This window comes from Gopherus evgoodei, chromosome 2, assembly GCF_007399415.2.
Source record: "Gopherus evgoodei ecotype Sinaloan lineage chromosome 2, rGopEvg1_v1.p, whole genome shotgun sequence".
Classification (NCBI taxonomy): Eukaryota; Metazoa; Chordata; order Testudines; family Testudinidae; genus Gopherus; species Gopherus evgoodei.
The window spans coordinates 11,251,821-11,269,285 of NC_044323.1; the positions used below are offsets into that span (position 1 = coordinate 11,251,821).

Genomic DNA, 17,465 nt, shown 5'->3' on the forward strand with positions numbered 1-17,465 from the left:
TGGATATGGTCTCTTCCATTTCCTCCATTAAACTGTCTTTTTTGCTACTGTGTGCTGTTTGTTTGGTGGGTGAAATAATTCCTGTGTTTAGGTTCTGGTCCTCCAAGCCCTGCACACACTCGCACTGGAGTTACTTGGAATCTTGTATAATCAGAGCTTCAAGGATCAGGCCCATCATTTGTATACCAGTTTGTCAAATAACTGGGATCCTTTGGGCTAAAGAGAGCTTTACACAGGTGTGGTACCAGATATCCGAAGTCTATACAGGGCTTGGAGGAAGTCTCTCTGTATGTATAAATTTTCCTATATAAAAAAGATGATAGAAATAGGATAGATTGTATTTGGGACTACCAGCTCCCAGCTAGAGAGGTTACATCCAGAGCCATCAGCCAAAATTCTTCAGCAAGACCTGTCCCCTTCAGCAATCCAGCACTGCAGTCTGTGTAGCAAATTGGCATTTTGGGGCACTATGGAATAAATGGAAGAGAGCAGGGGTGAGGACTCGGAGAAGATTTTTTTTTAAAAGCAACCTGAAAGGACCATCAGTTGAATTTTTTGTTAATTTTGATTTGATTTTTCCATAGATATTAGGCACAAATCAGGACAGTCTTGCCAGGATTTCTTTCCCATCTTGTGATTATTTTCTCCTCCTTTACTCTGCCCATACACTTAGAGCCTCCCATAAAAAAAATTCTCCTTGGCTCCCTCTTGGACCAGTGACTGTCATGTTGCCATATTTGTTTATATAGTGCTCCTCTCATTCTGAGCAGAGAGCTTGTATCACACTTTGTTCCTGCGTGGCAGCGTCACTGTCCACAAACTCACTGTACCACACTTGTATCTGTTGCACAAAATATCAGCATTGTGATTGCAAGCTCAGATTAAACTTCCTTTAAAATCATGATTTAATTAAGTACTAGAACTAAAATTAAACTGTGAGGTACCTCCTGAATAAACATTTTTCATGTTTCAGCTTGACAAAGGAATTATAGTCCAGGTTGGACTGTGGTGGCGGGGGAGGACTTATTTAAAATACTGATATAATAGAGATACCAACATCCAGTCCCAAATTGTCTCTGCATAGCCTCTTTCAGTGGGAGACAGTTACACTTCTTGATTCCAGTAACATTACCACTTTGTCACTGATTGACAATAGCTTATTAACTTCAGGTACCCAATTAAAGTGTTGTTTGACTAGGGTGACCAGATATCCCGATTTTATAGCAACAGTCCCGATTTTGGGGTCTTTTTCTTATATAGGTTCCTATTACCCCCCACCCCCATCCCAATTTTTTATACTTGCTGTCTGGTCACCCTATATGTGACCTAGTTATAGGTCATTGACATAATATACTTCGCTTGGTAGTATAGTATCGAAAACAAAGGTGTTGTGCATCCCACCTGCATGAAACAGTTGTGGTCCACGTGACACTTTTCACGTTTTACCAATTTTAATCCTTTATTTAAACACCTAACTCTCCCGCCCTCATTCTGATGCAGTCTTCCTAATGAGCAGAGGACTAATCAGTGCCATGCTGTCTTCCCGAGGCTGCAGACAGAATGAAATAAAGGCTCTGGGTGGTATCTCTTAACTTGCCCAAGGCTCAAAAGTGGGACAGGCCTAAATGAGGGATGCGAATATTTCCGGAAGCCTAAAATGCTGTGGGATTCATCCCTTGAGTATAAATAACTTTCCATAATCTCAGCTTCAGCTGTTTATTGTTGGAAAACTATTTATATCAGACATAAAAGTGATGGGACACTTTCTTCATGTTAGAATGTTGGTGACTTTGAGACTGAAGTGAATGACCTCCATCAATGAGATGGTAGGTAGATGTGATTTCCCTGCCTGCCCTGTGCTCTTATTGGGATATTTACATTGTTGCTAGGCTTTCAAATTAACATCAACATTTATTGCTAATCATTTTAGCTGATGGGATAGGGAAGAAGGTGAGTAAAACCTCTGTGGGTGGGGAGTTACCGCAGAGAGAAGAGAAGACTGTTGCAGATACTGGAAGAAAAGAGAAACTAAAAAAGAGGTTAGGGGCTGGGGGAGAGGAAGAGGAAAGGCAGAAGCCTTTGATCATACAAGTCCAGGATGTTGCTAAAGGAGACAATAACTCACTTAACTGAACTCTTATTGTTTTACTGTATAACAATCATTTTCTGCTTGGTTTCTGTGTGAACTTCCCATGGACACCATGGGAGATCTGCTGTGCATTGAGCGTGTATGTAGTCCTTCATTCATTCGCTGGCTCAAAGACCATTGTCAAAAATTAGAATACTGCACTTCCCACCTCTTGAATGTAATTGAATAGTATCCATGGTTATGAACATTGTCAAAGGACTAATTTGCCTTAGTCGATCATTCTTAGTCCTTCAGAAACTTCCCCATGTAACCATCGGCTGCATAGCTGAGATTTCTTGTGGGCTGTTTTTTTTTTGTTTTTTTTTTTTCATGTTCCAGATATATTCTTCACTGTAGGCATTTTTTTGCTATTTCAGACTTCGGTGTTAGTGCATTTTTAGCGACTGGTGGTGATATTACCAGAAATAAAGTGAGAAAAACCTTTGTGGGCACCCCCTGCTGGATGGCACCAGAAGTCATGGAACAGGTAACTGTTTAATTGGTAGTGTCTTGTTAGCTCACTTGTCATGTACAATTTTCTAAGTCATTGATGTTTGTTTATGAAAGCTTTGGTCACTGTGGTGGCTCGGTTCTCATGTCACCCACTGTGGCTTTCTGAAGGTCTCAGAGGACATCTTAGTACTCGGACCGCTCCGTATAGTACAGGCTGCTTTCTTTAAAATTTCAGACTGATTTGAGCACTCACAATTTCAGGCCCTTCTTCTATCTGTTAGGTTTTTCTCTAGCACCCTTTGTCATCCCAACTAGCCTCTGATAAAAGGCTATGCAAGATCTAGGACTGTTTCTTAAACTCAGACAATGGTTGCTGCTTGTTTCAGTGGAGCTCCTTGCTCCATTAAAGTGAAGGATATTGGGGATGATGGGAGGGATAAAAGAACATTCAGTGCAGACTACTCCCAGCAAGGCAAAACAAATGTCAATGTCAGTAACTGGTGTGGACGAAAACTAGGGGCTGGGAGATGGGACCCAAGGGACGACTCATTACCCTGACGAATTTTCCACCCCTACTGAAATCCTGGTTAGCATTTGTATCCCTTGAAAAGGAGTGGCTGCCTCTAGGATGTTGGCTTCTTGCTCCTTCCTTGAACTGCTGATCAGCTGGGAATGGAAGTGATGTCTGCTCTTGTCTCATGTAACTGGAGGCACAAGGGACAGAGCAGCAGGGCAGACAAACACCTGTCAGGGATGGTCTAGATAATACTTAGTCCTTCCATGCGTGCTGGGGACTGGACTAGATGACCTCTTGAAGTCCCTTCCTGTCCTATGATTCTATGATGTTGCCTGGGCCTTACTGGACTTCTCCAGGCTGATTGTGTCCAGAATGTCTGGATTAAGGAGGTGAGGGGATTAAATCAATGAAAAACCAGCTAATCAAAGAAAGGGGTTGAGAAAGGGGAAAGCTGAAAGGATAAAGTGGTTATAAAGATTTTTAACCAGGAAGGAAATGTAACTAAAATGAAAAGACTTATTTATAAATATGTCTAGTATTTTCTATTGAGACAGATATTCTGGGGACTATAGGAGTTAGTAAGGACTGTGAGTGTGGAGTTATTACAAGAAAGTATTTTGGAAGTCTGTTTATACCATCCCATTCTCTTCCAGCAGGTGTCACTGTGAGCCAATTTTATCTTGCGTTATAGATAAATAGAAAAGGTAGATATCAAAGAATTTTTGACCCAATTCCATTTCTTAATTTTGGGATAAACTTCCCTATCCCACTATTATCCCTCTAAATGCTATGCACATTTTGACTTGAAAACAATTTATGGCAGACACTGAAGAGATAAATTTCATTGATCTAAATCCATAAAGTTTAAACAAATGAAGGCTGTTGGTATATTCAGGATCAAAATTCAAGTGAAGAGCTGTTTTCCCTTTGAGTAACCATTAGCTATATTAAACTAATATATAGGAATTTGAAAACTTCCCCACTGACTTCAGTTTACAAGCAGGATCTTGTACTGTAATTGGAAGCTATAAATTAGGTGTTAACATTTTATTGAAAAAAAAATTGATGTTTTTGTGCACCTACTACAAGACTAACACTGTGCTTCACTGTTGTTTTTGTCTCTTTGATTATAGTTTAAATTTATTCTCCAGCATCATTGAGCCACATACAGTGTGATGCAATGTAATTTTATTTAACTTTACAGAGATTTTTTTTCTCTACTAATGTAATCATGTAAAGCCAATTTTACATAGAAACTGGTGGTAGTAATCTGCTTTTACTATCACTTAAATCCCATCCAAGTGGAGTATCCCAGGCAGGCCCCCCGCCCTCCCCACACACAGACACACACACACTCTGCCTGCAGAACTTAAGGAACTAGTACACGGTAAATGAAGTATAGTGAACTTATCAAATTTAATTTAACCATATGAATATAGAATAAGATGAACCATAAATTGAAATCTGCACGTGTTCTTCAAAATGCAGCAATAGTCTTGTTCCTTAAAGGTAGTTTGTGCAAAACTTTTGGCTTTCTCAGAATTAGTGTCTTCTCCTAAATTAATTGTTAACTTATCTAGTGCAATACTGCTATTAAGTTTGCACTTATTCAACTATTGCAGTCTTCTCTCGTTTGTCTAGAGAGAAGGAAATGTGAACAATTTCATTTTGGCAAAATACTTGTGGTTTGTAGTTCTCATTAAAGTTAGTACACAGTGTCTCTTCCCTGCAGTGGATAATGTAAACTTTCCATTTCAGATGCCAAAACACTAGGTAATGTTAATAAGGAAAAAGGCGTATTGGCATATGAAATACTTTTTTTCTTTGCATGGTGGAGGTAAAAATGTTATATGGCTTTAGTGAGCAAATCTGCCCATCTAATGTGGAAACTACTAATATCCATTAAACCAAAAGACAATCTAATGGAAAGCAAAATATTAAATATCAGCAATGGCTTCTATAAGCAGGAATGAGGAATTTCTCAGTGGCCTGGCTCAACTCCAGGCTGGCATGGACTTCCCAGTGCAAAGAGTAGAGTGCTAACCTGTTTCAGGACTGAACGTGATTGCAGTTAGTTTAATAAAGTAGCTGGTTAGACACATGACTATGTGTGGGGCTGTGCCTATCAGTCTCCTAACTATGACTATTTCAATAATACCCAAGCAATCTGACTTTCCATATTAGTATGGAAGCCAAAGCCAGGTTGAACCCAATGCCTAGTAGCCATCTTGATGTAACCTTTGTACTTGTAGTGTGGCGTATGAAAACTCTTTTACAAGCTACTAATATGGTCTTCCTCAATTATGACTGTTCTACCTAAGATTTTCTGATTTGCAGCCAGGAAGAAACTGAAAGGTAAAGAAAGGCATGTTCTTTCCTGGGTACAATTGCAATACCAGCGAAGGTTAATGGGAGATATGTGCCTTTCAGAGTCCTTGAGCGTGAAGAAATGATGCAAACATTTGACAAGCTCCATTCAAAGCCTGTAGGCAGAGGTGTACTTGGGATAATGAAAAATATGTAGAGTAATATCTTGTTACTTTTCAGGTCAGAGGTTATGACTTCAAGGCAGACATCTGGAGTTTTGGAATCACTGCTATAGAGCTGGCTACAGGGGCAGCTCCTTACCACAAATACCCACCGATGAAGGTGAGCACTAATCTTCAAATACTTGTGACAAAAAAACAGTATTAAACAGTATTTCTTGAGATTATTTGAAAGAATGTGGTCAGTCCAATTTTTCTGTCGTTGAAAAGCTGCCTCTCCCATGTGATTGTATTCGTAAAATACACCAGACTCACGGAATTGCATTTTATAATCTCTATGGGGAAGTCCTTTTAAAAATTGCATTCCTTTTTTGTGTTTGTGCTTAAAATAGAGAATAGTACTGTTCAAATCTATGCCCTTCCCTGCAGAGATACTCATGAGTAGTACTAGACACCTCACCTGGATCCTTTAAAAACAGCACAGCAGTCTTTTCTCTTAGAGTTGTAGAAAAATGAATGGTTCAAAGGCATCTAATAGGGCATCCAGTGACTCCTGGTTAAGGAGATAATCAGGCCTCTCCTACCTCAGTGTTCCTTCTATCCATCTACTCATAAAATCTGGAACCAGTTGTCCCAGCTGAGTTTTTAACGGGGAGCTTGGATACTTCATTGGATCAGTAATAGAGGTAAGAGGCTGTACGTTCTTCTCCTGGGTTGAACGTTAGCCCAGCTGGAGACTGAAAGTTGCTGTCTGGTGGCTGTTGAGTAGTCTGTGTAAAATGAATGGAGGGTCTCAGCCTTGGGTATTCCCGAAAGGTAATTGGGTTCATTCTATCAGAGAGAGAGTACATTTCACCATGTTTTTTGTCAGCTCCTAACTGTCTGATATCTTTTTGCGGGAGTTATGACTATGGGAACTGAGCTAGGATTTATGTGTAATATGGTATTTTTGTTGGTTTAGTTCAGATGTTTCCATTTTAAAGGCACATCACTTAAGCCTGGGGAAGGTTGTTGCTCTAAACTAGAGCCCTGTGCAGGATATTTTTTGAATACCATTTTTATACTGCTCCCACCTGCAAAAACTTTAGATCCTGCAAGAGAGACAGATTCCCCCATGCTGCTACTTAAAATAAATAAATAAATAAAAATAACATTTTGGCATGTGTATTTTTATTAAAAGTCACAGATGGGACACAGGCAATAAACAATAAAATCACGGAAATGTACAAAGGACCAGTGTTAGGGGGTAGCAAGCAGGGCAGTTGGCTGGGGCCCTACTCCACAGAAGGCTCCGTAAATATAAGTTACAAGCAACAGGGGTTAGCCTCGGGCTTCAGACCTGCGCAGCAGGGCTCAGGCTTGCTCTGAAGTCTGAGCCCCACTCGCTGGGGCTGAATTAGTGCAATTTTGAGGAAATTACAGAGGTCTCATAAAATCCCAGAATCTGTGACCTCCATAACTGACTCGTAGCATCTATCTAAAAACAAAATTCAGACACAATTTTTACCATTAAAAGAATAAAACAAACCTTGCTTAAGCCACATAAAAAACCTTTAACTTTTGTTCTTCTTAGAGTGATTGCTCATATCCATTCCAGGTAGGTGTACGTGCCGCGCGTGCACGTCTGCCGGAAACTTTTTACCCTAGCAACTCCAGTGGGCCGGCAGGTCGCCCCCTAGAGTGGCGCCAGTATGGCACCAGATATATACCCCTGCCGGCCCGCCCGCTCCTCAGTTCCTTCTTACCGCCGTGTCGGTTGCTGGAACTGTGGAGTGCGGCTTGCTGACCTCCACGTCCCTAGCTCTCCTGTACTTGTTCGTCGTTTTTAGTTATAAATAGTTCATAGTTAAGTAGTAGATAGACTGTTAGCATAGTAGTTAGTTAGAATCTTGTATATAGTTGTCTAACATCGCTTGCAGGTGGGCTGTTGCCCTCCCTGGCACCCGGCACCGGGCCCATACCTGGCTCGCCGGGCTTCAAGCAGTGTTCGGCATGCAAGAAGCCGATGCCTACGAGCGATCCCCACGACGCGTGCCTTAAGTGCCTGGGGGAATCGCACATCAGCGAGAAGTGCCGCATTTGCAAGGCTTTTAAGCCTCGCACAAAGAAGGAGAGAGACCAAAGACTCCGCGCTCTCCTTATGGAAGCGGCTCTGTCTCCGGCACCGGCGGCGCAGTCAGCCAGTTCTACTCCGGGACCGCGCCGGCACCGGCAAGACTCCCCGGCACAGACCATCTCCGGCACCGGGAGCAGACTCACGTCCCTTGGCGTCTGCAACACCATCCAGGCAGGCCCGAGGGGAGCGCCCGGCACCTACCATGGCCGCGGCACCGCCTGCAGGGCTGCTGTCGACTCCGGGCCCGGAAGGTCTGTCGAGTCCAGCCCCTCCTAGCTCCCCCTTAAGATCAGGGGTCAAGCTACGGGTACCGTCTATGCCGGAGACCTTTGCCTCGGCTCGGGACTTGATCGCAATGACGGAGCCATCGCAGCCTCAGCCAGCACCACCGGGATGGGTAACCTCCAGGGGTAAACCGATGCTTCGAGCGCTGTCTCCCGAGTCCCTGCACCGATCACCCTGGAGGCGTGAACGCTCGCACTCGGGGCGCCGCTCGGAGTCCCGGCACCTCTCTCCCAGGCGGTACCGGTCGTACTCGCGGCACCGATCGCCATCTGCACGGTCCCGGTCGGGCTCGTCTCACCGCCGGCACCGAGACTCCAGGAGCCGTTCACCTCGGCGTTCAGCTCCTCGGTCGACCTCCAGGCACCGAACTGGTGGTAGGTCCCGATCCCGGTCGACCTCCCGGCACCGCGCCGGTGGCAGGTCCCGGTCTCCGCTGCCGTCCCGGCACCGCGCTCATCGAAGGTCACGGTCCCGCTCCCAGCACTGACATCGATCCCGATCCAGATCCCGGCACTGGTCATCACGCTGTTCCCGATCCCGATCCCGGCACCGATGTGGGTCGCGGCACCGAGCCTCGGCACCGAGGGGAGCATCGGTCTCGGCGCACAGAGTTGCATACCAATCAGGCTCAGCGCCTCCGTGGCCTTCTAGGGAGCCATCGGTCTCTTCCCAGACTGACAGCGCCTATGCCATGGGCCAGGACAGACACTCGGCCCTGTTCCAGGACCCTCCCCCACAAGAGCGAGGGCCTCAACAGTGGGGGTTTTGGACCCCATGGGCGTATTCCCAAGCCCAGGGTCCGCAACACATTACCCCCCGCCCTACGGGGGAACGCAGACCTCCGGAGGTGACGGTATCTAGACCCCCTCACTCCCCAGAAGCAGACGGCAGGTCCAGTCACCGGGACCCAGAGCTCCCTCCAGGGGCGGAGGTGCAGCCCCACATGGACCCCCCCGTGGACTCTTTGTTGCCCGGGGTTTCCTCGTCCTCTTCTCCGGATGAGGCAGTGGTGGATACCTCGTCCTCCAGTCCTCCCCAGCTGGATCTTAGGGCATACCAAGACCTCCTCCGCCGGGTGGCACAGAACCTGGACTTGTAAGCGGAGGAGGTTTCTGAAATTGAGGACCCGGTGGTGAGCATTCTTTCCGCCGATGCGCCCACCAGAGTGGCCCTGCCCTTTATAAAGACAATCCAGGCCAACGCCAATAACATCTGGCAGTCACCGGCCTCCATCCCTCCGACCGCTCGAGGGGTGGAACGAAAGTACATGGCCCCCTCGAAGGGCTATGAATACTTATATGTTCACCCGACACCCTGCTTGTTGGTGGTCCAGTCGGTGAACGACAGGGAGCGCCACGGGCAAGAGGCCCCAGCGCCCAAGTCGAAGGAGGCGAGACGAATGGACCTCCTGGGCCGCAAGGTCTATTCGGTGGGGGCGCTACAGCTCCAGGTCTCAAACCAGCAGGCCCTCCTCAGCCGCTACTCCTTCAACTCTGGGTAGCAGCGGGGAAGTTCGCGGAGCTCTTGCCTCAGGACGCCCGCCAGGAGTTTTCCACCGTCCTGGACGAGGGCAAGAAAGTAGCAAGAACATCGTTACAGGCCTCCCTTGATGCTGCCGACTCGGCCGCCCGGACCCTGGCCTCGGGGCTCACGATGAGCCGAATTTCTTGGCTGCAGGTCTCTGGCCTTCCACCGGAGCTCCAACATACAATCCAGGACCTCCCCTTTGAAGGCCAGGGCCTGTTTTCTGATAAAACAGACCCTAGACTAAAAGACCTCAAGGACAACAGGGTCATAATACGGTCGCTGGGAATGCATACGCCTGCGATACAGCGCAGGCCATTCCGGCAGCAGAACCAGCAGCAGCAGCGGCGGCCGTACCCTCAGTTCCGCCCGCTGCAGGACCTCTCTAGGCGCCGCAGCAGGAACAACCGCTGCAGGCAGTCCGGTGGCCAAACGGGGCAGAACCAAGGCTCCGCCAAGGCCCCTCTAGGGCCTAAGCCTTCATTTTGAGGGTGCGCCCGAGGGCGCAGTACCAATTTCCCCTCCGGATCCCTCCCCGCAATTTTCCAACCGCCTTTCTTTTTTCCTCCCGGCGTGGACCCGAATAACGTCGGACCGTTCGGTCTTGCGTACGGTGCAGGCCGGTTATTGCCTGCAGTTTTCTTCGCCCCTCCCCCCCCGCCCCCATCCCTGTCCCTCTTCAGGGACCCCTCTCACGAGCAATTCCTCCGTCAGGAGGTACACACGCTCCTTGTCAAGGGAGCCATAGAGGCGGTTTCGGAAAACGAGAAGGGCAAGGGGTTTTATTCCCGCTACTTTCTAATCCCCAAATCCAAGGGCGGCCTCAGGCCCATCCTCGACCTGCGGGAACTCAACAAGTATATCGTGAAGTTGAAGTTCCGCATGGTATCCCTTGGAACCATCGTCCCATCCCTGGATCCCGAAGACTGGTACGCTGCCCTCGATATGCAGGACGCTTACTTTCACATTTCCATTGCCCCCCAACACAGACGTTTCCTCCGCTTTGTGGTCGGCCGCCAACATTATCAATTTGCGGTCCTTCTGTTTGGCCTCTCTACGGCCTTGAGGGTGTTTACAAAATGCATGGCAGTCATCGTCGGGCACCTTCGACATTGCTGCATTCACATCTTCCCCTACCTGGACGACTGGCTGATCCGAGGCACATCGGAGCTGCAGGTCCGCGTCCATGTCGACAGGATCAGCACCCTCTTTGCTGCCTTGGGCCTCGTCATCAATGTGGGCAAGTCTACTCTGCTCCCCACGCAGCGGATAGAGTTCATCGGGGCTGTTCTGGACTCTACCCTGGCCAGGGCCTTGCTACCCTTGTCCAGGTTCCAGTCGCTGTCGGCCATCATTCTACGTTTGCAGGCGGCCCTGCTGACCTCTCTACGAACATGTCTGGCCCTTCTAGGCCATATGGCAGCCTGTACGTTCGTAACGGCTTATGCCCGACTCCGCATGAGGCCTCTTCAATCATGGCTCATTGCGCAGTATCGGCTGGCCAGACATTCATTGGACACAGTCGTCACCGTTCCTCAGAGGGTGCTGGACTCTTTTCGCTGGTGGCTGGACTAGTCCGTAGTCTGTGCGGGGCTCCCGTTCCATCTGCCCCAACCCTCGGCATCCCTGACCACGGACGCTTCAGATCTGGGTTGGGGGGCACACTGCGGCACCCAGAGAACTCAGGGCTTGTGGACACCTCAAGAGATCTACCTCCATATCAACATACGAGAGTTGAGAGCGGTCCGCCTTGCTTGTCAAGCTTTTGTCCATCTCCTTCAAGGTCGTTGTGTCGCGGTGTTCACCGACAACACGACGACCATGTTTTACATCAACAAGCAGGGCGGCACCAGATCCTCTCCCCTGTGTCTCGAGGCAATGCGCCTCTGGGAGTTTTGCATAGCCCATTCAGTTCACCTTTCCGCCTCCTATCTCCCGGGAGTGCGGAACACTCTAGCGGATCGGCTGAGCAGATCCTTCCGTTCGCACGAGTGGTCCCTTCGTCCGGACGTCGCCCTCTCACTCTTCCAGAGGTGGGGTCGTCCCCGGATGGACCTCTTCGCGTCCAGGCAGAACAGGAAGTGTCGAGCATTCTGCTCCTTCCAGGGTCAGGAACCAGGGTCTCTAGCAGATGCATTCCTGATCCCATGGACAGCCCACCTGTGTTACACATTCCCTCCTGTTCCGCTGATACACAGGGTTCTCCTCAAGGTGCGCAGAGACAGAGCCCGGGTGATTCTCATAGCTCCAGCATGGGCCAGACAGCATTGGTACCCCATGTTGCTGGACCTCTTAGTAGCCAACCCAGTTACCCTGCCCCTACATCGGGACCTGATCACCCAGGACTACGGCAGGCTCTGTCACCCGGACCTTCTGTCTCTACACCTTACGGCATGGCTCCTGCGTGATTGACAGGCTCCGAGTTGCGCTGTTCTATCCCGGTTCGGGAGGTTCTCATGGGCAGTAGAAAGCCTTCCACCAGGGCGACTTACTCAGCTAAGTGGAAGCGTTTCTCCTGCTGGGGTCAGAGAAAGCTCTTCGCCCTATGGAGACTCCCGTCACCACTATTTTAGACTACATCTGGTCCTTCAAGACCCAGGGTCTGGCGTTGTCGTCCCTCCGGGTCCACCTAGCAGCCATCTCCGCGTTTCATCCTGGAATGGACGAATGTTCTGTCTTCTCCCACCTTATGGTGGCGAGATTCCTGTAGGGACTGGAGCGGCTCTATCCACAAATCCGCCCTCCGGCCCCTTCATGGGACCTCAACCTGGTCCTAACTCGGCTCATGGGCCCTCCATTCGAGCCATTAGCTACTTGCTCCCTGCTCTACCTCTCGTGGAAGACCCCCTTCCTAGTGGCCATTACCTTAGCTAGACGAGTGTCCGAGCTGAGGGCCCTCACAGTGGACCCACCGTATACCGTCTTCCATAAAGACAAGGTACAGCTGAGGCCTCACCCTGCCTTTCTTCCCACGGTGGTCTCAGCTTTCCATGTTAACCAAGAGATTTTCCTCCCAGTCTTTTTCCCAAAGCCCCATTCGTCCCGCAGGGAGCAACAGCTCCACTCGCTAGATGTCCGTCGGGTGCTAGCATTTTATGTGGACAGGACCAAACCCTTCCGCAAGTCCTCCCAGTTATTTGTGGCGGTAGCGGACCGGGTCAAGGGGCTGCTGATTTCCTCCCAGAGGTTATCTTCCTGGGTTATCTCCTGCATCAGGACCTGCTACGACCTGGCCCACGTTCCGATGGGCCGTGTGACTGCTCACTCCACCAGAGCACAGGCATCATCGCTGGCTTTCCTTGCCCGCGTGCCAATCCGAGATTTGTAGGGCGGCGACCTGGTCATCGGTCCACACATTCGCTTCCCATTACGCCCTGGTCCAGCAGTCCAAAGATGATGCGGCCTTTGGCTCTGCATTACTCCAGGCCACGACCTCTCACTCCGACCCCACCGCCTAGGTAAGGCTTGGGAATCACCTACCTGGAATGGATATGAGCAATCACTCGAAGAAGAAAAGACGGTTACTCACCTTTGTAACTGTTGTTCTTCGAGATGTGTTGCTCATATCCATTCCACACCCGCCCTCCTTCCCCACTGTCAGAGTAGCCGGCAAGAAGGAACTGAGGAGCGGGCGGGCCGGCAGGGGTATATATCTGGTGCCATACTGGCGCCACTCTAGGGGGCGACCTGCCGGCCCACCGGAGTTGCTAGGGTAAAAAGTTTCCGGCAGACGTGCATGCGCGGCACGTACACCTACCTGGAATGGATATGAGCAACACATCTCGAAGAACAACAGTTACAAAGGTGAATAACCGTCTTTTATAATAGACATCAAATCTTTCTACCCCTCGCTTAAATTTAAGTATTAAAGCCTTTATTTTTAAAAAAATAACCTCCTGTTGTAGTGATGCAATTGGCTGGATAGGATGCAATGGATTTTAAGACTTCAGCATTCAGAAAATAAGAACCTGTTTCTACGTGTTCAGATGCCCTTATATTCAGACATACTCGTTTACTAGAAATGAGTAACTGAGCACATGGACTGAAAAAAAAAAAGTTTCGGTCATTACTGGTCTGCTGTGTTGTGACTGTACTAGCTGTTGCTTGCTACACAGCGTTATGGGTTAAGAGACCTGGAGACTTCATTGCTATGCAGACATATTCTAGACTAATATGGTAATTGTTTTGTCAGATATTTGCTGGGCAGAAGACTTCTCCTTTCTCTCCAAATACTTGTTTCGTGTTCTCCAGATTTTTAAAGAGGGGTTTTAGAATTGTGTTGCTGTTGCATATTATTCAAATTCTTGCACAAAATTGCAACCAGGTACCTTGATTATCACTAAGGAATTAAAGGCAAGTTTTCACCAGCTAGCATCAATGGAACAAACATGTTTTCTGGAGAACAATTATATTTTATTCAAAACTGAAACATTTAATGGGTTTGACAAATAGTCTGAAAACAGGCCTGCCTTATGCCTTGTCTATGCACAGAAATTGCACCAGTTTAATTTAAATCGGTTTTTAAACCTGTTCAGTTAAACATGTGCAAAGCCTTTTGTGGCCTCTAATTTCAGTTTGAGTATCAAATTTTGGTTTAATTTAAGCACATTTCTTATTGCCTAATGCTAATCTGAAATAAACTTGTCTTAAACTGAAATAAGAGTCTATCCAGGAGATTGCACGAATTTAACTAAAATAAGTTAAACTGATGCAACTGACCTTTGCAGACAATGCCTTTTAACAACTGAGTTGGTTTCAAATGCAGTGTTCATGTTAACAATGCCTCTGGTCTGCAAAGCAACAGTCAAATATTCACTGATTTAGCAGATTTTTTTTCAATAATACTTGTTTGATGATGGAATTTTAAAAACATTTTACAGTAGGTTTTGTGGCCTGCACTCAGTTCTGCGATTACTATATTCAAACTCCACACATTCAGATCCTGGAATATAAAGGTCACTTAAGTTGTAATTATGTTTTCATATTTGTGACTTGGGAATATTAACTGCCATTTACATTTGATTGTATAATCTGCATGAATTGATGGACCACTGCATTTTTAGAACAGTGGAAACCTTTAAATATGCTGCAGGCTGGTTCCTCTTCTAAAATTGGTGAAACCTGTGTCTAGGCGACAGAGTAAGACAGAGGCAAGAATTTTCTTTTTTTCTTCAGAATGTTTTTGTTTTGTTGAGTGGAATAGAAGAAATCATCCACTTGGGGTGTGTGTATGTGTGTGAGGGAGAGAAAATTATCCTTTGTTTTTACATTCATAATTAGCCATGCTTCTTTCTAACTCCCTCTCTCACAGTAAAATACCTGCAGGGAAATCTGAACTGAGCATTTGAATCTAAGATCTCATATGACCAGTGCTTATAGAAGAGCAGGCTTGGCAGAAATGCTGCGCCCTTTTCTTCCCTTTGGGGCTTCATCATGCTGGCATGACTGACCTGAGAACTTGCTCTGACCTTACTTTGAATTTGAAGCCTGTATCTCAACCCCTAACATGTTCAAGATGTGCATCTCCAGAATGCATCAGGCTGCTGTATGTGTGGGGTTCCCTATACCACACTTCTAAGAATTTTTGGTCTTCCTAGATGTTTCCAGTGAATTTAATTCTTTCAGGTTTTGATGCTGACACTACAGAATGATCCACCTTCTTTAGAGACTGGTGTGCAAGATAAAGAAATGTTGAAGAAGTATGGGAAATCATTTAGGAAAATGATTTCATCATGCCTACAGAAAGACCCTGAAAAAAGGTAAAACTACCACCAACATTTTAAAATAAAAGTTGTCCTAGTTAGCTCTCCAAGACGATTGCAGAGGACCTGCTGTCTGACAATAAGTTCTCCTGGCGTTCGTCATTTTTTAAAAATAGGGATAAACGTTCAATACTATGTACGACTGGCAAGACACACAACGTCCATTCTGATTAACCAGTTCTGACTAGCTCACTGCTCAGTGTTGTACTCTAAGAGAGTTAATTGCGATTTTTGTCTCACTTCTGGTTCAAGCTTCACTGTGTTTTTTGCACATCAGAAATTATAGATTGTGAACTGTGTATTTACCTGTGGAGCTTTTAAAATATACAGATACCCCCTGACTTACACAATCGTTCCATTCTGGAAAACCTTGCGTAACTCAGATATTGCGTAAGTCGGAAACATATACCTGTACGTTACGCAAAAATTTCCGCAACTTGAAAATCCTATTTCTGGCTTATGGAACTTTTTCCGTAAGTGCGAATTTGTGCAAGTCGGGTCTTATGTAACCCGGGGAGCATCTGTACATTGTTTTTAAATGTTCAAGTATAAGAAGGCTCTTAGTGCAATCTTGACTCATTTGGTTATAAGAACTGTTTATTAAGGGCAACTACATAAAACATTGGCAAATTTCCCATAACGCTTTCTCTCATCCATGCAAATCCTTTTAAAATATCCTGATACAGCAATTTAAATCATCCTCTCCCTGCAAGTAGACGGTCGTCTATTCAGTGTTAAGGGTGTGATGAGGTGGGGAAAAAGCGAATGGACTTGCAATTCTCAATTTATTACTATTTCTCTCTTTCTCTCTTTCTTTCTCTCTTTCTTTCTATGATACGGGCGTGAAGCCCCACTTAGCATCCCGTTGTGCTAGAAAATGTACAGATGAGTAAAACAAAGGCAGCAACCATCTAGAAGAGCTCACAAACCAGTTTCAGGCAAATGTTGCCAGCAGATAACCAAAGGTGTATCTGTGCACCTCCTAAATGTGTAATGTCTATATATGTCACTTTCTAAAGATAACTAACCTAATCCAGAGTTCATATTCAGTAACTGTCTGCCTTAAAGCAGAGGCAGGAACTGAAGTGCATACATCTGGAAAAGAGCCATTGCTTTTCCTGTTCTTATTGGATATGTCTGCACAGCAACTAGACACCCACGGCTAGCCCGGGTCAGCTGACTCGGGGTCTCAGGTTGTGGGTAAACAGGTGGCAAAGTTTTTTGTTGTAGGCAGGTTGTGGTGAAGGAAGCAAGCACCTTGGAAGAATGTTAAATTTCAAACTAACAATAACTATTTTTCTCCCTCCTTTGTTAATAGACCAACAGCAGCAGAGTTACTAAGACACAAATTTTTCACAAAAGCAAAGGTATGATAAAACTTTTTAACTCAATTTATCATTCCAAAATTGTGTGGAAGGGAAACATTATGTATAATGAAATATGTAGGGCGGTATAAGGCTTTACTGTGAGTTTGGGATGGCTGTTTTATTTACAACCATTGCTACTCTGAGTTAGGCTGCTTGTTGCAAATTAATGAAATAAAACCTTTGTATGCTATCAAATCATGTATTCTGTTAAAGAAACCTGTTTCATAGAGACTTCTTAAAAAGAAGAAAAGACGGTTACCAAATCTGAGACTTCATCTACATCTTAAAAATAACCAGCCAGAAAACAGTTTCCTCATTTCCATCCAAATATGGACTTCTCCCCATATCCTCTCTCCGCACCCACCCTCAACCCTTGACCTAAGGCCTAGAACAAGAGAGAAAAGACAGTTACCTTTTCCGTAACTGGTGTTCTTCAAGATGTGTTGCTCATGTCTATTCCATATCCGCCCTCCTTCCCCTCTGTCGGAGTTGTCTGGCAAGAAGGAACTGATGGTGCGGGGAGTGCGCAGCAGGTGGGAGCAGCAGGGAGCAGTACTTACGGGTAGGGGAAAAACTTCTGGCAATGGTGCACTTGGTGAGCACGCATGCCTATTGTGGAATAGACAGCCTAATAATACAAGAACTCGGCATCCACCAATGAAATGAATATGCAGCAGGTTTAAACAAATGTAAGGAAGTACTTTTTCACACAAGGCACACTCAACCTGTAGAACTTTTTGCCAGGACATGTGAAGTCCGAAAGTATAACTGGGTTAAAAAATGAATTAAATAAGTTCATGGGGGATAGATCCATTAATAGCTATTAG

At 46.4% G+C, this 17,465-nt stretch overlaps 1 protein-coding gene across 5 annotated transcripts in view; it reads left to right on the plus strand.

Moving 5' to 3' along the window:
• Positions 1-17,465, plus strand: part of OXSR1 (oxidative stress responsive kinase 1) — a 148,626-nt gene that overhangs the window by 99,035 nt on the left and 32,126 nt on the right. For all 5 annotated transcript variants that reach the window (XM_030549995.1, XM_030549993.1, XM_030549998.1 and 2 more), the window contains 4 exons: positions 2,506-2,615; positions 5,646-5,747; positions 15,135-15,268; positions 16,590-16,638. In XM_030549995.1, the coding sequence (XP_030405855.1) occupies positions 2,506-2,615; positions 5,646-5,747; positions 15,135-15,268; positions 16,590-16,638 (395 nt within the window). The remainder of the gene's footprint in view (positions 1-2,505; positions 2,616-5,645; positions 5,748-15,134; positions 15,269-16,589; positions 16,639-17,465) is intronic.